This window comes from Boleophthalmus pectinirostris, unplaced genomic scaffold (assembly GCF_026225935.1).
Source record: "Boleophthalmus pectinirostris isolate CB_2022bp ecotype Guang Dong unplaced genomic scaffold, ASM2622593v1 HiC_scaffold_6, whole genome shotgun sequence".
NCBI classification, from domain to species: Eukaryota; Metazoa; Chordata; class Actinopteri; order Gobiiformes; family Gobiidae; genus Boleophthalmus; species Boleophthalmus pectinirostris.
In genome coordinates this window covers 4,450,713-4,477,731 of record NW_026571447.1, presented here as the reverse complement: position 1 = coordinate 4,477,731, position 27,019 = coordinate 4,450,713, and the positions used below count along the sequence as shown (strand labels likewise).

At 38.5% G+C, this 27,019-nt stretch overlaps 1 protein-coding gene across 1 annotated transcript; it reads left to right on the top strand.

The window, feature by feature from the left end:
- The first annotated feature begins 1,891 nt into the window (after positions 1 to 1,891).
- Positions 1,892 to 27,019, top strand: LOC110156653 (transmembrane protein 106B-like). Its single transcript, XM_055163757.1, has 8 exons — positions 1,892 to 1,970; positions 8,617 to 8,805; positions 10,675 to 10,738; positions 11,821 to 11,980; positions 16,808 to 16,948; positions 20,044 to 20,093; positions 20,169 to 20,222; positions 23,734 to 27,019. Exons 2-8 carry the CDS (start codon positions 8,625 to 8,627, stop codon positions 23,858 to 23,860), a joined length of 777 nt encoding a protein of 258 aa, XP_055019732.1. The 5' UTR covers positions 1,892 to 1,970; positions 8,617 to 8,624; the 3' UTR covers positions 23,861 to 27,019.

The window sequence follows — 27,019 nt, the reverse complement described above, 5'->3', positions numbered from 1 at the left end:
TTTAAACTTTCATACACCTTCACTAGAATCATTTGGACTAAAGATAAAATGTAGCTAATTTGAAAACCATCACTACATGACATCACAAGTTGGAACAGAGCATTTCGAGCTTTGGAGATGTAGGCAGACTAATACTAAAGGATGACTCTAGGTTTGTTTCGAAGGAGTTAACAACATTTTATAATGACTTAAAGCTCAGAAGAGTCTGTTTTGCGTCATGGGCCCTTTAAAGGTACAATGGTGTGTCTGTGGTCCTGTACATGCTGCTGTCAGGTGACCACATTTTCCAAGAAGCTCTGGTCTGTCTCAGTTCAGCGCCTGCAGACTGGGCCAGCGCGAACGGGGACTGAAGTGGGACAAAGTTTACTGACCTACACTCTGAGGAGGAAGAGGCTATTTATAGAAGTGGACCAAGTCTGAGAGCTGAAGAGAAGCCTCAAGAAGTAAACAACATCAGGACAAATACAAACATGGTGATTGTAAAGTTATTTGAAACATTGAAGAAGTCAGTGTAGGTCTACTGTGTACACTTCAAATATTTGTTTATTTGTTAGGACTAACAGAAGGTATAAGGGAAAATTACAATTGTGCTGTAAGTATTTCAGAATTATTATTGTTAGGTTCAACTTTTTTGCAGATTTCTTGTAAGAAGTACAGAAATCCTAGCTGAATCCCAATTTGAAAAGGGCTCTTTCTAGAAAATATAACAAAATAGGTGTAAATTTTAAATTATTTTTCTTATTTAATAATACAGTAAGATGCAGAAACAAAGCATATAGATAATAATAAGCCTACTAATACTTCTAATACTATTATATAATACTACCATTATTATTATTATTTTTTTTTTTAAAGCCCAGGACAGTATGAGCTTATGTACAGTTTTCTCTTAATAATAACGATAATATCAGAAAATTACAATTCTAGCCTGGCTGAAAAACACACACACTGAAGTCAAAATAGATAATTTACTCAACAAACCTTTATTTATTTTTTAAAATTGTATTTAGTGAACCTACACATAGCTACAAATGTAAATAAAATACAATATATATGTATGTGTGTGTACATATGTGTGTGTGTGTGTGTGTGTGTGTGTATACATAAGTGTTATAACTCAGGAGAAGCACTGATACAAACCTAAAACCTAGAAAAAAAAGTCTAATTAATTTTATAATAAATAAGTCTTAATTAATGATATAACAATAATAATGCTCATAAACCAAAATAAATAAGGTACATAAATACATAAATATAACAAAAATACAACAAGACATGATATAATGATATAATAATAATAATGCTCATAAATAAAATAAGGTACATAAATACAACAAGACAAATAAAATTAGCTTGTAGAACATTTATAATTACATCAGTAGACCAGTTATGACAGGGCTGTCCAACCTGTAGCTTGGGAACTACCAGTAGGTCTCCTCCCCCTTCCAAGTAGCTCACCAAGGGATTTCTGAATTACACATATTGTCCTGAATAACTCAAATTTGATGTATTAATACATTGTTATTATTATTGTAAATCTATCATTTAGATGCCTGATTTTGTACAGTCATAAATAAAAAATGGGTTGTAACTGTGTGGCTCTTATGTAGACCCCCACCCAAGACCGAAACATAGGTCTTGACATCAAAACAATGCTATTTACTTTTTTTTAATAAAGAAATACAATTAATTTAGCTTTTTTTTCTTTTCTTTCTTTTCTTTTTTTTTCTTCCATAATAATTTAAACCTAGGTCTTGACTTTAAGCATGTATTTTTATATTATATAATTCTATAGATTAATTTTCGGAGGTTGGACGTGCTCACAAAGCCCTCGACGTCAGTTTGGTCCAATCAGAGCGCGGGGGGCGTGACCAATTTTATTCCTCGCTCCTGTGAACCATAATAAACACAAGCTCCATAGCGGATCACTAAAACTGGATATTTTTACTATTTTATAATCACAAACCAAGGTAAGAACATATTCATTTAACAAATCATACGCTTATGTAACGATGCCAAGCTCCAGATGGCACCGTGCGTAATTCCCTTGTATTTCGCTCCGACATTCTCGACAAAGATGGATTTTGCACTGTTAAAACTAAATGTCTTTGAAAGAACGAAGAATCCTCCAGTGCACAGCGAGTTGGATGTTAGATCCAGCCGGGAAAGTGTGCTCCAGACCGGGGTACGAACGCCGTGTGCCGCCGGTTGGTACGCGGTGTTCCATCTGTGAGTGTTGCAGCATGGCGGCTGTGTGTTAATACAACAGCAGAGCCATGAGGCATCTTCTCTCAATGACAGCTGCTCCAAGAACTCTCACCTGTGGATCCAGTTTAGTCCTGGTTTAGTCCCGGTTTAGACCTGGTTTAGATCTTGTTTATTACTAATCTAGTCCTAGTTTAGACCTGGTTTAGTCCTGATGTCTTTATGCAACAGCAGGCATGAGGAATTCATCTCTCAGACCTGGGTTAGTCCTGATGTAGTCTTAGATTAGATCTGGTTTAGTCTTAGTTTTGAGTTGTTTTAGTTCTGATATAGTCCTCATTTAGACCTGGTTTAGTTCTGATCTGATGTAATCCTAGTTTAGATCTATTTTAGTTCTAATTTAGAGTAGGTTTAGCTCTGATGTAGTCCTAATTTACACCTAGATTTGTCCTAGTTTAGACCTGGTTTAATCCTAGTTTAGTCCTGCTTTTAGTCCTGGTTTAGTTCTGGTTTAGTCCTGGTTTAGTCCTGGTTTTAGTCTTGGTTTTAGTCTTGGTTTAGTTCTAGTTTAGTCCTGGTTTAGACCTGGTTTAATCCTAGTTTAGACCTGGTTTAGTTCTGATGTAGTCCTAGTTTAGACCAGGTTTAGTTTCGAATTGGTCCTAGTTTAGATCTGGTTTAGTCCGAGTTTAGAGCTGGTTTAGTTCTGATATAGTCCTAGTTTAGACCTGGTTTAGTCCTAGTTTAGACCTGGTTTAGTCCTAGTTTAGAGTTGTTTTATTTCTGATATCATTCTAATTTTGACCTGGTTTAGTTCTAATCTGATGTAATCCTAGTTTAGACCTGGTTTAGTCCTACTTTATACCTGATTTGCATCTGGTTTAGACCTGGTTTGGACCAGGTTTAGTCCTAATTTAGACCTGGTTTAAATCTGGTTTAGTTCTAGTGTAGACATGGTTTAGAACTGGTTTAGTTCTCATTTAGACCTGGTTTAGATCTTGTTTAGTCCTAGTTTAGACCTGGTTTAGACGTAGTTTAGACCTTGATTTATTTCTAGATTGGTTCTGATCCAGTCCTAATGTAGTTCTAGTTTAGATCTGGTTTAGACCTGGTTTAGTTCTGATGTAGTTATAGTTTACATTTTTAGTCCTAGTTTAGACCTGGTTCAGATCTGGTTTAGTTCTGATGTAGTCCTAGTTTAGAACTGGTTTAGTCCTAGTTTAGACCTGGTTTAGTTCTGATGAGGTCCTAGTTTACATCTGGTTTAGTACTACTTAATACTACTAAAAGTTTAGTACTACTTTGCATCTGGTTTAGACCTGGTTTAGACCAGGTTTAGTCCTAGTTTAGACCTGGTTTAAATCTGGTTTAGTTCTAGTGTAGACATGGTTTAGAACTGGTTTAGATCTTGTTTAGTCATAGTTTAGACCTGGTTTAGACTTGTTTTAGTCCTAGTTTAGACCTGGTTTACTCCTAGTTTAGACCTGATTTAGTTCTAGATTGGTTCTGATCCAGTCCTTATGTAGTTCTAGTTTAGATCTAGTTTACACCTGGTTTAGACCTGGTTTAGACCTTGTTCAGACCTTGTTCAGACCTTGTTCAGACCTGGTTTAGACCTGGTTTAGACCTGGTTTAGACCTTGTTCAGACCTTGTTCAGACCTGGTTTAGATCTGGTTTAGTCCTAGTTTAGTTCTGATGTAGAGTGCATCAGAACTAAACCAGATTATATCCATTTTTGAACACTTTACTCTGAAGAAGACACTGCACAGAATGTGACAACCAAAATCCCATATCGATTTCTAAAAAAATGAAGCTCCATCTTTTACTAGTATACACTGAACAGTAAGTTGAGACAGTAATTACTGTGTCGGGTCAAGTGAACTCACCGTATTAGGTAGAAAATTGAACTATTGACACTTCGCAGCTGATGTCGTCAACATTCCCTTGGGGTGTGACTCTAAATGTAGGTTCTGCTCACATTAGTCGGTACTTTTTCACTTAGTCACTCTCTTCAGTCAGTCAGCTCCAAAACAGGACCCTGAACGCTCCTATTGATCAAAGACTCCTGAAAATGTGTGCTTTAAATCCATCTTGAGTTTTTCAGGTGAGTCTGCAGATTATCTTAAAAGTTTTTTGACAGTGTTTGCTTCTGTGTGCATTGTGTCACCGTTAGAACTTTAAGGTGCATCTTGTACGTTTTCTAGCGGAGGGTCCAAATACTCAAATACTTTTTTAAATTTCTTTGTCTGGAATGTTTCACAGTATGATATTAAACCTTTCTATCTTCACGGAGACCAAACCACAGAAAAATACTGGTCAGATCTGTGGAGAGGCGACCCCGCTCACAGTCAGAATGTCTGTTTTTCTAGGTATTTTTGAGCTATAAAACACCTGTAACTGAATAAATGTAAAGTAGAGCTGTTTAATGTCACACTGTGGAACATTTCAGGTGGACATCCGTAGAAACAAGCAGGTGACGGACCGCCAGCCAAAAAGTTACATAGTGCACCTTTTTCAATTCAATTCAAGTTTATTTTATAGCACATTTAAAACAACTTCAGCAACCAAAGTGCTTCACATACATGTCAACAAAATAGAAGAAACAGTTACAAATACATATATACAGAAAACATGTGAAAACTACAGTAAAAACACTAAGATAACCTGACTCACTCGTACTAAACGTCAGGGAGAAGAGGTGAGTTTTCAGTCTAATCTTAAATTGCGTTACAGACTGAGAGGATCTGACAGGAAGAGGAAGGTTGTTCCACAATTTGAGCGCTGCCACAGAAAAGCCTCTGTCATCTTTCGTCCTGAGATTAGTTTTGGGTTCGACCAACAGGAGCTGCTCAGCTGATATCAGGGCTCTGGGTGGAGTACAGGGCTGCAGTAATTCATTCAAATAGCCTGGACCCGTGGTGTGCAAACATTTGAAAGCAATTAATAATTTTAAATTGCACCTGATATAAGACGAGAGAAGATAAGAAGCAAAAGAGGTGTGCTTCACTGGGTCATAAAAGATTAAAAAATAGCAGTAAAGGTGCTCTACGAGGGTTAAAACAGTAGTCTTTAAACAGAAAGTTACCCTTACTGGAAAATGGAAAAGTGGGCAAGGTACAAACCCGAGGCACTCCGACTGAATATATTAAAAGTCCTTTATTACATGAAGGGACGACGACGCGTTTTGACCAGCAAGATGGTCTTGGTCAGGGCAAAGTCCTGGCATCCCTCAAGTTAATAAAGGACTTTAAATATATTCAGTCGGAGTGCCACGGGTTTGTTCCTTGCCCACTTTTTCATTTTCCAGTAAGGGCAACATTCAGTTGTTTTTTTTAAAAATCCATCATTAGACACTTTCATTCATTTTATTAATTTACTTGTTTGAGCCAGGTACAACAAAATTCAAAAACAATAATATAAATAAAGATATGTACATGAACATATTTGGGACCTGGTGAACAAAAGGAGGAGGATGAAGTTTAAAAAACTTAGAGTCCTACCCCAACTGTTTTACATAATCACATGGTTCACACTTTTATTTTTTTTTAAACATATATACAAAAACATATCCACACATACATACATACATATACACGTACACACTTGTACATACATACATAAATACATACATACATGCATACATATACACATCATAGATATCCAGTACATATACTCAATATAAATGCTTATACACATATACATACATGCAGAAACATATTTTCGTTTAGTCGTACATATACTAATAATAATGTTGTTGTAGGCACAAAGTTTATTGTTTATGATCGTATGAAATAAACAGTAATGAGAATGAAAAATTTAGGAATTTTTTGTTTTCATTTATGATCGTACAAACTAATAATAGTAATGAAGTAGGCACAAAAGTTTATCGTTTATGATTGTACAAAATAAACAGTTAATGAGAATGAAAAATCTAACAATTAAGACACTTGTTTTTAATTTACTTTTTTATTGATTTTTTTTGTATTTTTATGTATTTATTTGTATATTTCTCATTAGAGATACACGCTGAACACGTGATGTGCAAAAATATCAAAATTTATATTGTATCATTTAATGCGATGATACAGTATCGATATCGAGGGCTGCTGTATCGTTCTATCACCAAGAATATTTTTGGTATATTTTAGTAAATTATTTTGTTACAGCACTGCAGTTTTGTTGCTTGTTTAGTGAAAGTAAAACCATTTATGCAACACATTTGACATTTTCACTGTTTTGATGAGTAAAATGGGCGTGTTTCAAATGAACTTTGCACAAGAAGTGGTTTAACAAAGACTTTTACTATCACAGCCATGACTTAGTTGTTGTTTTTTTATTGAACCGTATCAAATCAACTTGAACTATATCGTATTGAATCAAAAGTGAACTGTATCGAGATATGTATCGTATCGGCGACTTCTTAATGATACCCAGCCCTACTGAACACCCCCAGAATCATTTGCGTAACACCAAAAGCAGCCTGTGTATTGTCAATTGTGCACGTACTGCAGTTTATGTTGTGAGATTTTTTTAGTTTTGGATTTGACAAAAAAAACGTTAAGGTTAAAGTACGTTTCATGAATTGCTGTAGATCCAAAACACAGAGCTTAAATGACAATAAAACAAAATAAAGTAATTCAAATGGGACCAAAATTGTGAAATGAAAATAAATTAGGTCAAAAGTTTGTGTTATTCTTGTGGACCAAACCTCATTGTGTTACACAGGTGAAGAAGTGTACACAGTGTAATCTCCCATGAGTCTGTTTGAACAAGATTGTACTGTCAGCAGGGACAGAGCCAACAGTGGCACCCATTTCTCTTTCTTCGCTTCCTTCTCCTTGATTCCTTTCCTCGACTCTGCAGGAAATGGGTGAGGAAGTCCCGCCCACAAAGGAGACAGAGAGGAGAGAGGGTCTAAAAAGTTTGATTCTTTTCTCCGGTGTTTGTTTACTCCTTCATTCTGTGGTTTTCTTTTGGAGGACACCTAACGTGACGCATTTGATTGACAGCTGAGAAGTGGAGGATCGAGGAGAGGAAGCAAGGAGAAGGAAGCGAGGAAAGAGAAATGGGACGCGGCCCATGAGTCAGCTTTGCCTCACACTTCTCTTTGTCTGTGTGCAGTCAGAAAACGCTGTTTAAGAACATTTCAAATAAGAACAGGAACAGAAAAGGTTCAGTTCTGATGTAGTCCTGGTTTAGACTTGGTTTTAGTCCTAATGTAGTGCTAGTTTAGACCTGGTTCAGTTCTGATGTAGTCCTGGTTTAGACCTGGTTTAATTCTGATGTAGTCCTACTGTAGACCTGATTTTGTCCAAGTTTAGACCTGGTTTAGTTCTGATCTAATCCTAGTTTAGACCTGGTTTAGTTCTGATGTAGTCCTGGTTTATGCCTGGTTTTGTCCCAGTTTAAACCTGGTTTAGTTCTGATTTAGTCTTTGTTTAGATCTGGATTTGTCCTTGTTTAGACCTGGTTTAGTTCTAATGTGGTCCTAGTTTAGACCTGGTTTTTGTCCTAATATACTGTTAGTTTAGTCCTAGTTTAGTTCTGATGTAGTCCTGGTTTAGACCTGGTTTTGTTCCAGTTTAGACCTGGTTTAGTTCTAATGTAGTCCTAGTTTAGACCTGGTTTAATTCTAATGTAGTCCTAGTTTAGACCTGGTTTTTGTCTGAGTTTAGACCTGGTTTAGTTCTGATGTAGTCCTAGCTTAGACCTGGTTTAGTTCTAATGTGGTCCTAGTTTAGACCTAGTTTTAGTCCTAATTAGTGCTAGTTTAGACCTAGTTTTGTTCTAATGTAGTCCTAGTTTAGACCTGGTTTTGTCCCAGTTTAGACTTGGATTAGTTCTGTTGTAGTCCTAGTTTAGACCTGGTTTAGTTCTGATGTAGTCCTGGTTTAGACCTGGTTTTGTCTCAGTTTAGACCTGGTTTAGTTCTGATGTAGTCCCAGTTTAGACCTGGTTTAGTTCTGATGTAGTCTCAGTTTAGATCTGGTTTTAGTCCTAATGTAGTACTCATTTAGACATGGTTAAGTTCTGATATAGTCCTAGTTTAGATATGGTTTTGTCCCTGTTTAGACCTGGTTTTAGTCCTAATATAGTGCTAGTTTAGACTTGGTTTAATTCTAATGTAGCCTTAAATTAGATGTGGTTTTGATACAGTTTAGACCTGGATTAGTTCTGATGTAGTCATAGTTTAGACTTGGTGTTAGTCTTAATGTAGGGCTAGTTTATCTTTTTTTTTGTCAGTTTTTAAATATATAAACAGACCTTGTGTTTCTCTTATTGCTAATGATGCCAATGAGCAAAGCACTAAACTCTGTGAGAGAAGTGCCATTTTGTTCCATTAGTTCCTGTCTTTACACCTCTCTCTCTCCTGTGTGTGTGTGTGTGTGTGTGTGTGTGTGCGGTGGTAGACGTCGCCATGGGGAAGAGCCAGTCCCACTTGGGTAAGAACAAAGACGACAGCCAGGAGGCGCTCACGGGCTCTGACGCGGAGAAAGAGGAGAAGAGTGAGGACATGTCACAGTTCCCCTACGTGGAGTTCACCGGGAGAGACAGTGTGACCTGCCCAACCTGCCAGGGCACCGGCCGCATCCCCAGAGGTAACCCACCACGCACGTTATACTCAAAAGTAGAAAATAATCGATTCTAAAACTAGTATGCAAACTAGATAGTAATTTGAGCAGGCCACATGGGAATAGAAATTAAAATACTACCAAAAAAGAACGATAATCACATTCTATTATATTAAGAAAGTGTTTTGTTTTTTTTTTTTTTTTTTTTTTTTTTTTTTATTATCACATCATTTCATATCATTTTTATCATGACATCGGAATCCAGAGTATACGCTTTATATTATTTTTTACAAATTTTAGTATTGTGATAGCACTACACCATTTGTTGTTATCTAAAAAAATTAGACCAAATATAAAATAATATTTGGGCCAATTTCTATTTATATATAAATATATATCTAACATCCACAAAGCTGAAATTTTAAACTTAATTTCAGTACTAAACAATAAACTTGATACCACAATGATAATTAAAAAACACTCTTTTTTTAAGACAACAGAATGTGATTTTCAACATTAAATGGTAGTATTGTATTTTCCGGACTATAAGTGGCTCCAGAGTATGAGTCACACCAGCCAAAAAATGCATAATGAAGAAGAAAAAAACATAAGTTGCACTTTTTGGGGGAAATTTATTTTATAAAATCAGACACCAGGAACCGACATTTCCTGTTGAAAGTCAAGTTCTAGTAATAACAATAGAAGAGAGAACAACAGGCATGTGAGATATATCACATAGGCATGTCAGATAACTATAGCATAAACTAGAAAAGCAGTCAGAGAGCGCAGACCTCCGCCAAGGACTACAGTCCCCCTCATATTAATTGTGTTTTCCATAAATATTTGTCTCGTATCTTTCAATTTGGAATATGAAAGGAGGATCCGATTGTCCATCCCTGAGTCAAATTTCATGGGGTTTGGTCAATAATTAACCGAGATATTGAGAAACAAAATTTTTGGCCCCATTTACCACAATGTTAACTAAAATTTCAAAGTGATCCAGAATCCAGGATTTCTTCTGGATCACCCCCAAAATGAAATCAGTTCTTCCTTTTCACATTTCCAACAAATCCTGAAAATTTCATCAAAATCGGTCCATAACTTTTTGAGTTATGTTGCTAAACTTATGTTGCTGTTCCCTCCTTGGCGGAGGTAACAACAGAACAGAACAAGTTTACCAAACTCTAAATTTCACTCCAAATCACTAAATCCATTCAATTCTTCATCCTCGGTGTCACTTCTGAACAACTCTCTGACCTCTGGAGGTAATCAGAGAGCTGCTTCCTCTTCTGTGTTGCTGTCATCAGACTCAGTTCCAGTTAGAATTATTCTGGTCTTTCTGAATCCCGACAGGATGGTTTTGGTGTCACTGAAGTCACTTAAGTTGACATTGACATTTTCAGTGGTGCAGAAGTAACGGTGCGATCGACTGACATGATACAGACAGGACAGAGGCTCTTTCTGCAGGAGACATGTGCAGTAGAGTGAAGTGACAGTGGACAGTCGCAGCTTCAGTGTCAGAACATTTGAATATAAAAGTCGCATTGGAGTATAAGTCGCAGGAAACACTCAAACCATGAAAAAAGTGCAACTTATAGTCCGAAAAATATGGTACTTTCTTTTCTATGCCCATGTGGTTTTATATGTGTGTAATCCTCAGTGATCCAGTAGGTCCATAGTGTCCATGAGCGTATTCTAGTCTATGTGCTCTTATACTTGTTCTGGTACAGCTCAAGATCATTCTAAAACTCCTGTAAATGTGACTTTTTTTTAGTACTGATACCTGATTTGATACTAGTTTTATTATCGATTAGTATGCGGTTTCGATACTTTTGACAATCCTAGTCTTGCTTTAATTACACTTAAAATAATGACCTCTTTCATTTTTATTCTCAGGTCAGGAGAATCAGCTGGTGGCTCTGATCCCCTACAGTGACCAGCGCCTCAGACCCAGCAGGACGTAAGAACACGTGGTCATATGACTTTAGATTTAGACTTAGACAAACTTTATTGATCCACAAGGGAAATTATCTGGACACAGTAGCTCACACATCACTATATAATATAATAACAAAGTAGCAAAAACAGCAAGAGACAGGTGTTAAATAAGACACAATTATATAAATGCATATATACAAGTCAAAATAAAATAGAAAAATAAGTAATAAAATATAAAATCTCAGCTTTATACAAGAGGTAAACAGTGCAACAATGATATGATGATTGACAGAACACTGGGTTATTGGTTCCATAAGGGTGTGTTGTTGCACAGTTGTAGGGAGTATTATCTGTTACATAAGAGTGAGTTGTAGTTCAGTTGTAGGGAGTATTATCTGTTAATAAGGGTGAGTTCTACAGTTTGTAGGGAGTATTATCTGTTCCATAAGCATGAGTTGTACAGTTGTAGGGAGTATTATCTGTTACATAAGAGTGAGTTGTTGTTCAGTTGTAGGGAGTATTATCTGTTCCATAAGCATGAGTTGTACAGTTGTAGGGAGTATTATCTGTTAACTAAGGGTGAGTTCTACAGTTGTAGGGAGTATTATCTGTTCCATAAGGGTGTGTTGTTGTACAGTTGTAGGGAGTATTATCTGTTCCATAAGCATAAGTTGTACAGTTGTAGGGAGTATTATCTGTTACATAAGGGTGAGTTGTTGTACAGTTGTAGGGAGTATTATCTGTTACATAAGGGTGTGTTGTTGTACAGTTGTAGGGAGTATTATCTGTTACATAAGGGTGAGTTGTTGTTCAGTTGTAGGGAGTATTATCTGTTACATAAGGGTGAGTTGTTGTTACAGTTGTAGGGAGTATTATCTGATTCATAAGGGTGAGTTGTTGTTCAGTTGTAGGGAGTATTATCTGTTCCATATGCATAAGTTGTACAGTTGTAGGGAGTATTATCTGATTCATAAGGGTGAGTTGTTGTTCAGTTGTAGGGAGTATTATCTGTTCCATAAGGGTGAGTTGTTGTTCAGTTGTAGGGAGTATTATCTGTTCCATAAGTGTGACTTGTTGCATCTGTGTGTGTTTTTTGCTCTTTAGAAAACTGTACGTGACCTTATCCGTGGCCCTGTGCCTGCTGCTGTCGGGGCTGGCGGTCTTCTTCCTCTTCCCTCGGCCCATCGATGTGTCCTACGTAGGCATCAAGTCCGCGTACGTGTCCTACGACCAGGACAAGCGCATCGTCTTTCTCAACATCACGGTGAGACATGACTCCTGTATCCTACACCGGTACTCACAGCTATATAGATCGATATACAACTAAAGCACATAACAGTAGAATGTCCCACGGTATGGCTTTAAACTAATAATATTTCCATGGAGACAAGCAGGTGACACCATCAGGTCAAGTTACAGGTCAGATCAGTGGAAACTCAGCCCTGCTTACTGTAAGAGTGCTTGTTTTTGTGACGGAGCAGGCCCGTCCCTAAGAACGCCGTCCCTGGGGAGAGCACGTGAAGACGCGCGCGCCCGTTTCAGGATTCACTGCACTCCACGCGCCAAACCATTTCTTACCAAAACCACTTATTAAAATACATTTTCCCAACACCTCCTGCATGTCTTGCCGCGACTAAGGGTGCACACTTAGAAGCGCTTGTTCGGTCCATCAAAATCACGCTAAACCAGACAGTCACTTGCCCTCTCGCCACTGCCTTCGCGCTCTTTCCGTGGTGCGTTCTGGCAAACCCAGACACATCCGCGCTGGGAGCTTAAATCCTTCTGTTGCGCGGGTTCAGGGGATCAGGTGAGCTACGATTCATGTGCATGCTCAATTAAACGGATTGTCTGTCTCTTGGAAATTATATACAAGACCTGTTCATTCTGGGTGAAAGGTATTACAGGTGTATAACGGTCGATATATGGAACGTAGGCCATTTAATAGTAGAAACGGTGCAAATCACAGTTATTGGGGGAATTATGTAATGTGGGAGGGGCAAACGGGGGTATAAAGGTGCGCTCTCCAGCTCTGCCAGCAGTTGTGACCAGGTTACAGTGGAGGTAACGTGTGTGGAGAGAACCAGAGCGAACGAGCGACCGAGAGAGTGAGAGAGCAAACGCTGCGGGACTTAAAGGGGAAGTCCAACAAAAACTTTTTTTTTGTTTTTTCACGCAACCACTGTAAATATTTTACCACTCACGTTTGGCACCTTTTTGCACTGTTGGAGAGCACAATAAATCACCTAAAAGCATTTCCTGACTAAGCCTGAGTTTTCTGGAAGAACCCCACCACAGTTTTTCTTTGTATTTTTGAGCTATAACACCAGCTTTTTGGAATAAATTTAAAAGAAACATTTAATGCAACACCGTGGAACATTCCTGGCAAAGCTGTAACATCTCCACGGAGACAAGCCGGTAGCGTACCATCCACTAGTAAAGTTACACAATGCACCTGTAAAGAGGGGGTGTTATGCAGTTCGACCATGTTATTAACTTTCCTTCTTCAAAAACATGCCTGAAGAAGTTTTAGATGTCGTCCATGCATGTTTGAGTCATTTAGCGATCTCTCCCGAGAGTTCCACCTTGTGATGTCATGTGGTAATACAGGAAGTGCTCCACTGCGTTTTTAAAGGCCCCATCTCATGCAAAATAACTCTTTTCACATTGTATCTTCTGCACATAAACAAGCAAAATTTGGGTTTTGGAACATCCATTACACAATAGTTCTGAAATCTTACTGATTTCTTGGAGACAGTCACAGACCAGGAACTATGAAAGTCCGACTATTGCTCATCCCCCCGTATGTCCTGAGAAAACACAGGCTCCGCCCTCCAAACGTGACATAGACTGAGTGAGCCGCCCTTCCTCCGCCCATCTCAGGGAGGGAGGGGGAGACAGACGTGCACCCTGATAGTGGTAGAAATAAACTTTTATTCATCATGGAGATACAGCGCGTTCAGCCGCATGTGTTGGACCTGGAATCGGACGAGGACTTTGAGGTGCACGAAGCTCAAGCACCACGTCCACATCAACTGAACATTACTGATTGGTAAAGTATTAATAAACACTAGTTATTATATTATATCGTGTTCACTGCAGTGTGGAACAATGAACTTATGCTGTCACTTTTGTTTAGATGTTCATGTGGGAATTGTCAGTCGATGCGGGTTGGAGGTGGTGGAGCGGTGGAGGGGGGCGAGTGTGAAGCGTTTTCTGCTACATCAAACTTGTCATAGGTGTATCTGCCGCATCATCGTTGTAGCAGCTTTAGTTCAATGTCATGTTGGAGGGTGGCAGAAATACGCTGCAATTTGTTTAAAAAAAAACACCTAATCAATCTAAAAACCACTTGGGCGACATATACAAGGCCCACACATCACTCTTAGAAGGTAGAAAGCGCAGAAAAGTTGATTTTGCATGAGATGGGCCCTTTAAACTCCATATATCTTTATAGAATCATTAGGATCATTTCAGTGATGGAATTGCCCATCTCTACTGAACTGAAGGTAAAAGGAGCTGTTAACTTGAAAACTGCCACTTCATGATATCACAAGGTGGAACTGAGCATTCTGAGATTTGGAGATGTAGACAAGACTAATAAAAAAGGGTTTCTCAAACATGTGTGACTGAAACAAAACACAACTCCAGGTCTGTTTTTGAGAAGGGAACAAAATTGAGCTTAAAGGTGCACTACGTCACTTTTTGGTTGGGGGTTCGTCACCTACTTGTTTCTATGGATACGTCATTGCTCTGCCTGGAATGCTTCACAGTGTGACATTAAACAGCTCTACCTTACATTTACTCAATTACAGGTGGTTTTATAACTCAAAATACTTAGAAAAACAGGCAGGCTCCACAGATCTGACCTGTAACTTGGTTTCATTTGGTCTCCATGAAGATAGAAAAGTTTAATGCCACACTGTGAAACATTCCAGACAAAGCAATAACATTTTAATAGAGAAAAGTGTTTGTCAGACCTTCCAGAAAAGTGACACAATACACATTTTAATTTCACAATAGTAAATTTTGTGTAATATAGGACCTTTAATACTCTACTTTAATACTGTGGTTTTTCCTGTTTCCTGTTTCATGCATTCTCATCTCTAACCTTTTTAGCCAATTAAGTTCTAAATGAATCAAATCAAGACTTGGAGTCACTTGAGTTCCCAGAACAATGTGCTGCTTTGTAATGGACAAATTGAAAATGACAGTGTCAAAGAATCTTAAGAACCGTTTGATATATGACTGATAAGACTACTTAAAGATGCACTGTGGAACTTTTCTACTGCGGGGTCCATCAAATGTTTTTCTCTATGGATGTTCTTGTTATTGTCTTGTCTGGAATGTTTCACAGTATGGCATTAAACCTTTCTGTCTTCATGGAGACCAAACCAGACAAAGTTACAGGTCAGATCTGTGGAGAGGCGACCCCGCTCACAGTCAGAATGTCTGTTTTTTCTAGGTAGTTTTGAGCTATAAAACCACCTGTCATTGAATAAATATAAATGTTTAATGTCATACTGTGGAACATTCCAGGCAGAGCAACGACATATCCATAGAAATAAGCAGGTGACAGACCCCCAGCCAAAAAGTTACACATTGCACCTTTAAACTTTCTACTGGCAGGACTCCCACGGTGATGGAAATCCTGGAAAAGTCATAGAAATTGAAAATGTCTTTTTCCAGGCCAGTCATGGAATTTTAGTGTGCCTTTTGTTTAAAAGAGACGACAATAAATGCACTGACAGGATTTTGAATGTTAAAAAATTATAATCCCTAAACCGTAAAGTGAGTGGAAAGAGTTTACATTTCATATTTAGCCCTAAAAGTCTGATTGTAGTGGACCAAACAGAAAGGCAAAGACAAGGTATAAAAATAAGTTTAAATTTAATAAAGTCAAAAAAGATATAATTTAACAAAGGCTCAAATTAGGCAAATTATTACCAAAAAGAAAAGCCGGACCCAACTGGGGAAACTCAAATCAAAGTGAACAGAACAAAACTAACCCAAAGTGACAAAGGAACAGGGCTGTTTAAATACTCGAGGACCAACTAAAGCTGAACACAAGAGGGAGGAATTACACTAAATAATTAACTAAACTACTAACCAGGTTTGTCCCGATCTGATCACGTGATTGGAAATCGGCGCCGATCACGTGACTGCGGACTCGATCCAGACTCGGACATTATGTTCAGATCAGGTATCGGATATATCGTAATATACGTAGATAATACACAGCACACACAGGACACAACAGTTTTTCTGAGGCGCGGGATTTACTCAGGGACGTCCGGTCTAAATCAGATCTAAACCAGGACAAAATCCAGGACTAAAAGCAAGACTAAAGCAGGACTAAACTAGGACTAAAGCAGGACTAAAGCAGGACTAAACCAGGAATAAACTAGGACTAAAACCAGGACTAAACTAAGACTAAAACCAGGACTAAACCAGGACTAAACCAGGAATAAAAGCAGGACTAAAGCAGGGCTAAACCAGGATTAAAAGATGGACTAAACTAGGACTAAACGGGACTAAAACCAGGACTAAACAATCTGACACCTAACAGTAGGGTGGACATTAAGGAACTTTAAGGCAGCAGTGATCTCATATAGATAATTAATTTCTCTATCAATAATATTTTTAATTTGGTTAAGCAAAGACTGGGCTTTTTATTGTCTTTTATCAGACAAAACATCTTATGTTAAGATCCTAGTCTTTGTCTTACGCTCAACAAACAATTTGAAGAGAACAAACATGAATTTTCAGGATCTGGTTGCTACATTTTAAAAAGCACGACAATATCAAGTAATCCAAAGTATTCAGATTACGTTACCCCCCTTAAAAAATGTAATAGATTCCGTTACAAACTACATTTTGGGGTATGTAATCTGTCATCTGTAGGGGAATACATTTTAAAAGTAACCTTCCCAACACTGAGCATGGGCACTTTAATCTGTCCAGTCTGACTAGGAAATAAGGCACTTGAACAAACTGTGCGCCAAATCACAGAAAAATCTTGCACGTTTTTCTCAAATTTTGTGACTATACGATTCAAATCATACAACTTCTTCTTCTGTATTGTCCTCCACAGAGCACCTTGAACATCACCAACAACAACTACTACGCCATCTACATGACCAACATCACAGCCGAGGTGCAGTTCTACAAAACAGTGATCGGAAAAGCCAAGATAAACAACAGCACTCTGATTATACCTCTGGACGAGAGACAGGTCTGTGCTCTCACCACATTCTAACAACAACAACATTCTAACGCATGTCCAGGCCTGTCACCAGCATTTATTTTCATTGAGGTGAAGTGTATATAAAGTGTATATGAAAACTACAAATACACTTAGCCATACATGTTTTCAGAGTATCACTTTATTGGCACAAACCAGAGTCTGTGGGGGTTTCTCAGTTGTCAGGATCCTCGGCCTTCTGACAGATCCTCGTCCTCAGAGCTCCGACAAGTGGTTCTCCAATTCCCGCAAAGCCCTCTCGTCCTCCGCGCCCTCTGCTTTTACCAAGGATGCACTGGTGGATCCTTGGCCACCTCAGAGTGCTTGAAATTACCCATAATGCACTGCAACTAAAATTTTTACAAACTCTATTTAAGCAGTAAAATGCATTTTGATAAAATAAAACTCATTCCACAGTACAAAAGAAGTAAATATTTTGCTATTTTAGGCACATTGCTGCAAATAACACTATTATCAGATCAAATTAATTCAAATCAGGACAAATGCAGCAAAATCTTTTAATGACGGGGATTAGGAATCCAATAAGCATCTATCATCTGAAAATATTTTGGCCTCTGTATTTATTTTTGTAGGGTAATTATCAGCCTAAATAACACAATCACAATAAAACATACACCTCAGAACACTTTATATTTGTGGAAGCAGTGATGTTTATTAATACTCGAGTTTTTATGAGTTTTATCGCGTTTAATTTGGTCACATGACACGGTGCAGTACCTCTCTCAGGAACCTGTTCCAGGTGAGCTCCAGGAGCTATGAGCAGGACACTTGGCTCTGCTTCGGAGGAGCTACAAAGTGATCTTTGGAAGAAGGATTGAGAAACACCCTTTATATATAAATGGACATAGCTAATGCACTAGCCGCTGTGTTCCAAGTAGGAAGTTCGCGTGCAGCTCTTCCGGCTCCTTCTGACTCTGGCTCCTATTGATTTACATTGGAATATTGAGCCCCCCCCCCCCCCCCGGAACTACTGACCTTCGTCATTTTGGTCTTAAAATGTTCGTATTAATCCGCTCTGCATGAACCTGGGTCTTTTTCCACTGTTGCCAGTTTAAAAAATCCTTTTCCTAATATAGAACCTGGCTCCAAATTCAGTCTTGTTACTGTTAGCATCATGAGCCTCATTTGAGTGCAGCCGAAGGCTATGGTTGATGTCAGACTCATTTAATCCACTTATTACAAAAACAGGTACATTTAGTTTGGCAGTGAATCAGCTCATTCATTCATTCACACTCAAACTCTGCCTCTAAAAAGTGACAACAGTGCATAGTGTGGCTAAAAGAACTAAAACTCCATTTGAAACAATAGATTAAAAACAAGATACAAATACGTCATATGTGCAAAGGGACATAAATAAGATAAATATAAAATCACTTGTTCAGAGCACTAATGGCTGCTGGAACAAAGGTGCTTTTGTAACACTTGGTTTTACAGAGGGGCTCTTTAAACCTCCGTCCTGATGAGAACAGTTGAACTCATTATTCAGAGGATGAGAGTCATCTTTTAAAATAGCCAGTGCAGCCTCTGTTCCTGCCTCGAGTAGAGAGACACAGGATAAAGCTGAGACTCCCCGATCAACTTACTCGCCCATTTCACCACCTGGTTCAGGCCGTTTCTGTTTTTAAAGAGCTCATCTCATGCAAAATAACTCTTTTCACATTGTATCTTCTGCACATAAACAAGCACAATTTGGTTTTGGAGCATCCATTACACAATAGTTCTGAAATCTTACTGATTTCTTGGAGACAGTCACAGACCAGGAACTATGAAAGGCCGACTATTGCTCCTCCCCCCACCCGTCCTGAGAAAGCACAGGCTCCGCCCTCCAAACGTGACGTAGGCGACGAGTGAGCCGCCCTTCCTCCGCCCATCTCAGGGAGGGTAATATTCAATCAAATGAGGTTGTCATAATCTGTACAGGTGACCACTAAACATCAGTGGTCATAATGACTGAGGTGTAATCGCCATTTTGTTATCATGCAGAAGCATTGAAGACGACTCACTAGAATAAAATGATGCCCTAAGTCTGTTGTTAGTATCAATGTAATATCATTGGACTATGTAACCTTTGTCAACTAAAACAAGTAGAACAAGGGAGATGACGTGCAGATTGAAATGATATGTAGGATAATCTCAGATAATCTGCATCTTGCTTTTAGTTCTCTTCAGTGGTTTACTAGCCTTAAACTTACAGATCTAGGATCGCCATCACTGGACCCTGGTATCCTTTTCTAATGTGTCGCTTCTGTTTCGTTGTAAGTCCAGTTTTAAAAATACCCGTAGTTCTCGAAGCAGTTTTCGGTGAAGTGTCGCTCGCAAACAAAAATATTCTTGGGGAATTTATTTCCCAGAAATAAACTCCAGCCACTTAGCACGCCTTGTTTCTTCTGTCGACATGACAAATCATTTCGACTTGCCATCGCAGCCAAATACGCACTTTCTCCATGAGGACATGGTTACAAAAAGCGTGTTTGAAGCGAAAAAATAAAGATAAATAACGCAGAACAGCAGACCTGTATGGTGTAGACGCAGGACGGTGTGTGAGTGGGGGGAGGCGGGGTGGAGGCGGTGGAATCGGGGGCGGGTGTAAAGCACTTTCTGCTACGTCAAACGCGTCATAGGTGTAGCTGCTCTGTCATCATTGTAGATTTAGTTCGTTGTCACGTGGGAGGGTGGCAGAAATACGCTGCAATTTGTTAAAAAAAACACCAAATCAATCTATAAACCACATGGGCGACATATACAAGGTCAACACATCAGTCTTAGAAGGTAGAAAGCTCTGAAAAGTTGATTTTGCATGAGATGGGCTCTTTAAGAGACAATTTTCCAAACCATGACAACACAACATTCTATAGACCAATGTTATTTAATACAGATGGGGGACAACTAAAATGAATTTGTTATTATTGATTTATGTTGCAATACAGCGGTGGTGGGTCTAGTATCTCAGAGAAATGATCAGGTGCAACATTGGTGCATATAAGTTTTAGATATTTTATGGCAGCTCCTGTAAACGTCTGTTCTGTTTCTGTTGGTGCTTTTGTGACTCGTTCTTCTGTTTTCAGGTCGACTACACAGTTCCCACCATCATAGCTGATGATATGAGCTATATGTTGTAAGTGCATTTTTAAAAATTGTATTTACACATTCCAAATATGTGCATTTTTAACATGTGTCTCCTTTTGCACAGCGCCTACTGCACCATGCCCACCATCAGAGTGCACAATATAGGAGTCATGATGCTGTAAGTCTGTTCTTTTGTCAGAACTATTCATCTATTCCATCATCATCTATTCTATTCCATCACTTCTTTCACAAAGTTAGGCCTGTCACAATAACAGTGAAGTTTGATACATTACCGATCAAAAGTTTTAGAACACCCTCATTTTTCCAGTTATTTATCGCAATTCAAGTCGTGCAAGTCCAGTGAAGAGCTTGAAATGGTACAAAGGTAAAAACTGAACAGACAGAGGTTAAAAAAACGACAAAAGTACAAAACACAAGTCCAAGCTCTGCCAAAACTACCTCTGGAAAAAAGAACATGATGGTAAAACTTGAAAACAAGGAGTGTCCAGCAGCACAGTGTCCAGACTAGGGATGGGCATGATTAGTCAATTAATCGATAATTGACCATTAAGAATTTCATCGATTATGTTCATTTTAATCGACAAACCGAATGGAGGTTGCTGTGCGTTATGTAGGGTGACCAAACGTCTGTGTCCCGGGACAAACAGGGGTCCGTACATGTGTCTCTCTGCATCAGAAGGAGTGAGACACAGACACTCAGTCCGCCTGCAACGTGCCGAAGTGCAAATGCGTATTTAACGTCCACGCTTTCCGTTCCAGTCAGGACAAGTGTGAGGTCATGTGCACAGTGTACAAAGCAGCAGATATGTTTCAGTGTCCAGTGGGAAAAAGCTCATCAGGACACCGAAAACATGAAAAAGTTTTACCAGGTGAGAGTCGCGCAATGTCGATGACGAGTCCCCACCTCCCTCCCCCCGTACGGTGTCCTGGTTTTGACAAACACAAATCTGGTCACACTAACCTGTATTCCACTGAGTCGTGCTGCATCAGCGACACAAGAGCTGTTTTTTTTTTCTTCGCTTAGTTTATGCAAATGAGCCATGTGGTTTTAAGTTTTGTTTCTGTGAGAGTTGCGCAAAACTGAATTAAACACATTATAATGTCAAATGGGCTGATGTGCCGCTAGAGTGTTTGTGGTTTATATGTTGTAAAGTTGAATTTATTTATGCAGATTAGTAGTGCAGATAGTAATAATAATGATGATAATTTTTATATAAAAACGTTAATGATTAATCGATAATCGATCGTTAATTCTCCCGACAATCGATTAAGAAAATTTTATTGCATGTCCATCCCTAGTCCAGACCTAAACCCCATCGAGCTGGTTTGGGATGAACTGGACAGAAGATTGAAGCAACAAGTGCCACACATTTATGGAAACTTCTGCTTTCTGAACAATATTTGATTTCTGTTGTAAAAAGAACGAGCCACGAGTGTGTTCAGCTGTTATATTTGACAAAGGTGGACACTTTCATGAATCAAAAGTTTAGAATACATTTTGGTCAACAGTAAACAGAAAAAAAAATTAAAAAGTGTGGTGTTTTAAAACTTTTGACTGGTAGTGTATAAAAGTACAGAGATATACTGTGATGAACTCTAATACTGAAACTACTTTGTGACACAGTGACAAGAATGCACCAAAACTAGGGCTGAGTATTGTTAAGAAGTTGCTGATACGATACAAACCTCGATACATAGGGCACGATACGATACATATCACGATACAGTGCAGTTTCGATTCGATTCGATATATTTCAAATTGATTTGATACGGTTCACTAAAAACAATGGTAAAGTTAATATGAAACACAAACATTTTAATCCTCAAAACAGTGGAAATGTGAAATGTGTTGCATAAATGAGCTTCTTTCCACTAAACAACCAACAAAACTGTAGCGCTGTAACAAAATAATTTTGTAAAATATACCAAAAAATACTCTTGTCGATACATCGATACAGCAGCCCATGATATCGATACTGCATCATCACATTAAATGATACGATACATCAATATTTCAATATTTTTGCACACCCCTAACCAGAACTCTGTCAGAACTGAAGAAGCCACTGAGAGTCCACACCTATTCACTCTTAAAACCTTTATCCAGTTGACAGAACTCAATTTGAATCTGAATTATGAAGCAGTAGAATGTTGTCTGCCCTGTGTCGTGTTTTGACCTTAAGGGACTTGATAACCCCACATATAGCACACTTGTACTTCTCTCACGGTGTAAGTGTCTGAGCTCAGATCTAAAGATAACCTTTCCCAGGCCTGTGTGAAGAGCAAAGTCTCAAGTCCAAAAGTCAAATGTGAAGTCAACTGAATGTGGTCTATTTGTTGCTATACACAGGGCAGCCGTGAGGTCTTGAAAGTCTTTTGTCCTAAATTAAGCCCTTAAAAAGTCTTTAATGATATTGTCCAAGTCTTATTTTTTTCACAAAGGTCTAAAATTTCATTAGCCTATTTTTTTGCTTACTCACTCGGACTGCAGTGCAATGTTAAATGGAGGGAGGGTAAAAAACGTCTAATTTGGAGTATGAGCAAACAATACTTTAGATTTTGGCGTTTCGTCTGCACTGCCCAAGACGCAAAACTCTGGTCAGATCTGCTCACGTCGCGTACGTGATGTATGTGACATACATCACCACCGAGCGTCACCACTGAGCCGCCTGTCATGCATACACAATCAAATTCCACACACTTTTGCGTCGCCATATGCACGCAGATTTCCTCCCGAAAACACTCGTCTAAACGCAGAATAAAAAGTAAAGACACTACGCCACTTTTGTGTCTTCTGTTATGACGTCATATAAACGTAGCCTTAGATTCTAGATATAGTAGCGGTAGTTGGCTGGTCATTATTAGAATTAGACCTGGTGTTTTTCGCCTGCATAATGGGTGCAACGTTGGTCTTAATTTTCACTCTTCAGTTTTAAAAAAGTCTTAAATTTAAGGTAGTCAAACCTGGGGATACCCTGATACAACAATAGACTACACATGAGTAAAAGCGACTTAAAGGAACAATATGTAGTGCACTCTTACTGTTACTGAAGTCACAATTGAAAAGGCCGTGTTTTATGTGAAAGCTCAGAACCTCCAGAATTCCCTCCCTGAGCTGCAAAGGCTGCACTAGCACTGGCTCATGACTGTCTGCAGGTTCTGGGGTTTAGGGAGTGACCATTCAGATCTGAGACAGTTTTAGGTTTAAACCAACTGGATTTCAGCACTGAAACTGACAACGCAAACGAGAGATTCATGTGAGGCTTTGTGAATTGGATAATTGTCCTGAAAACACCAAATTACAACATAAATAATATGACCATCATGTTTTGTGTAATTAAGAATAAATCAACATTATAATTTTCAGTAAATATTTGATTTGAACATGTTGACCTCGTATCTGGGGACACTGATCGGTCATGTGTATGAAATTTAAACTCTTAAATCTTACAGTGTTCCTTTTTAAAACAATTTACTCAAAACAAAATAAATACAATCAAACACTTCCTTTTAAACTTTCTCACATGGTAAGCTATTTTATCCTCTTTAATTACTAATGCCACTCCCAACTTACATAAAAACAGAATGTAAAAAACACCTGACATACTATATATAGTCAATAATAATATCTCCCTCATGCACTCATCCTGTCTGACCTGTTGTTGCAGAGTTACCGTGACGACGTCCTACTTTGGCCACGCCGAGCAGGTTTCCCAGGAGACGTACCAGTACGTGGACTGTGGCGCCAACACCACCACGCTGCACTCCGCACACACTCACGTCTACAAAGAGTGAACACGCCGTGGATCGAGGACTGAGCTGCACTGAAGGGCTCCCCCTGCTGGCATCACTGTGCCCGGCAACACAAGTCACCACAGCAGGGGAGTTTGTGTATGAGTGGTGAGCCTACATTCCTGCGCGGCCTCTAAAAAACAAACTGAACATGAACTACGACGAGGCCTGAGCCATTTCAAAATGTCCAAGCTCAATTTTCGTAATAACATTGCAATTATGATTCAATTTGCAATGTTATTTTTAGAAGCTGAAATTCAGATGATTTCAAATTTGGGAGAAACATCAAATTACAACTTGGAAGACATTGTTTTCTTAAAAAGTGACCTAGGTAAGAGGAATTTTGATCTATAGTAAAGTTTTTGACACTTTAAGGTGCATATGACTGGTTAGCGTACTTTTTCACCTCAACATAATTCTATTTTAATATATAAAATTATAATTTTTAACATTCTGGTTAAATTTATAATTTTACTTCCTGGTTAGACAGCAGATCTGAAATACATACAATTCTTTTGGCACCCATGCTCTAAACAAGGGTCAAAATGTGTCCAAATTACACAACAGTTACAATTATACAAATAAAAATAAATGATGACACCTTTTATTTTGTTAAATGAAGGTTTAAACAGTCAGAGAAAATGCTTTCCTCGTGCGGCAATTGTCCTGCATTTTGGATAGATTCATAATTAGAAAAGCATGAACCTCCCATATGCACTTTAAGATACAAGCCCTTATACAGTGACCACTAAGCATTACTGGACCACTTTTAACAATTAGGGCACGAACTTGGGCTCCCTCTTGATCGTCTCCATGCAGAAATTACGATATTGCTTTGCCTGAAATGTTCCACAGTATGGCATCATCTATATTCTCTATGGAAAGACACATATTTTTACTTTTTTTGAGCTGTTAACCACATTAGAATATTGTTCCTTCATTAAAAACATACCTGAAGCTTAGACTGTATGAAGTAGTGGATTAAGGCTTCGTTCAGACTGCAGGACTTAATGCTCAATTCAGATTTTTTTGTGGAATCCGATTTTTTTGCGAGGTTGTTCACATTTCCAATTAAACATGACTTGTATGTGATCTCCAGTGTGAACTTTAAACGTCCCAAAAGTGTCCCACATGAGCACTGGAGGACACAACGACGTCACACACACTGAGCATGCTCGCTTTTTACAGAAGTCGCGTAAACATGGACGTGAGCATTGAGCACCTGGCGATTTTGAAGTTGTTCTCGTACCGGAGCCAGAACACGTACAGCTTATTTGTTTTAAGGAGGAGATTGAGAAGGACGAGGTTTTTGGCCGTGGCGTTTTGTGGGGCAGTGGCAGCAACGTCTGTAGAAAGGAACGTGTGGGTGCAGCCAAGAGTGGTGGGATTGCAATGTGCTTCGCTGCTTCATTGACACAATCAGACACAGTTTTCATGAGATGAGAAGAACGTTTGTGTACATTCGTGAGCGCCTACTTGTTCCACTCTCGCAGGAGGAAACACGTCTTTGGCGGCCTATTTCAGTGAGCAAAGGCGTCGGTGTTGGTCTGTATTGGCTCACAACAGGTGCTTGTTCACTGTTGTTATGACTTCCAGGTGAGATGAAAGCGACCTGACCGCTCAGACTGAAGTTGCATGTCAAAAGATCAGAATGTATCGGTTTTAGGAGCACATATCCAACTGGCCTTTTGAAAAAATCAGATGTGTCATTCAGACTGTCATTAAATGATCAGATACAGGAGCATAAGAACCAAAAAATGGGATCTGGGTCACTTCAGGCTGCAGTCTGAACGTAGCCTTAGTGAGTGTGATGTTGCACATAGTGTTCAACTCCAGTCAAATGAAGCTCACTGAGGCTGGTTTTACAAACAAAAACAAATTTGTGAGGAAAGAAGGCACCTGATTTGTCTGTTATTAATGTTCACATCCTGATTTATGGACAAAAGAGAGCACAAGAGATAACTTTATTGATCTTAAGGGACATTCAAGTTTTGCATTTACACAGCGCGTCTGTTGCCTTTGTGTCTCCGTCAAAATAGTGAAATTAAAACATCAGGATCATGTAGAGGGTTCATGCTCACTTCATATTTAGAACATAGCAATTAGAAGGCTTCAAGCTGGTTTCAGTAATCCTCTGAGCCTCACAAAACGCTTGAATTTTCCCAGGATTGTGATGTCATAGACGGACATCCTGTGCAGTTTTTAAGTTTGTACATCATTGTAGCATTTGTGCCACCAAATCTTGCTCATTACTGCTCCGTGCTTATATTAACATGTTTCTTTTAAGGCAGTTTAAGTTTTTTCTGTGGCTATTCCCTTTGTTGCCAGTAGAGGGCGAGCTCCACCAGATTAGAGTACAGAAAGCACGGAGGAAACTGAAATCATGTCTGTATTTTTAAGTAGACATTATTTTAAGTTGTAAATCATGAAATTCAAAATGAAAGATTATGTTTAAAGACAATAGCAATTCAAGTAATGCATAATATTTGTTCTTTAATGCCGTACTGCGGAATATTCCAGATTCCAGAAGCAATAACATCTCCATGGAGAAAAGCAAGTGGCAGATTTTTCACTAGAAAGGTTACACAGTGGACCTTTAAGGGTAAACTGGGCAGTAGATATTAATGTTGTGCAATAAGATACATTCAGTTGCTTTTTATTTCAACATTTTTGAAGAATTTAATCAATTTAGTTTTGATTTTTATGTGAAAAAAGGGATTGTCAAATAATGTACTTGTGTGTATGTAGAGATTGTTTTATGTTTTTGTAACTTCTGCTTTTAATTTCAACATTTTGGCTTTTTAAATGTTTTTTGCTTGTGATTCTTGATTCAAATGATCATATTTCAGAGATTTAAAAAATTTCAAGATTTCAAAATTTCAAAATGGCAAAGGAAAGAGCTGAAATTTCAAAACCCTCCCCAAATTTCACATTCTTGTTTGTGTTTTATACTTTTTTGTTGACTATTACCTGCTGGTTGTAATCACTTTTTTTCTCACTAATTGAATTTGTTTGTGTGTTGCAATGCCATGTCTGCGCTCTAGGTGGTGCTGTGGGATAACTGCTCTGACTTTTACCACGTCTTTGGAATGGAACTCAAAATAAGCAATAAGCATCTTTAAAGTTATAAAGATTATGGTGAAATAAACACGTTGTTAAAAA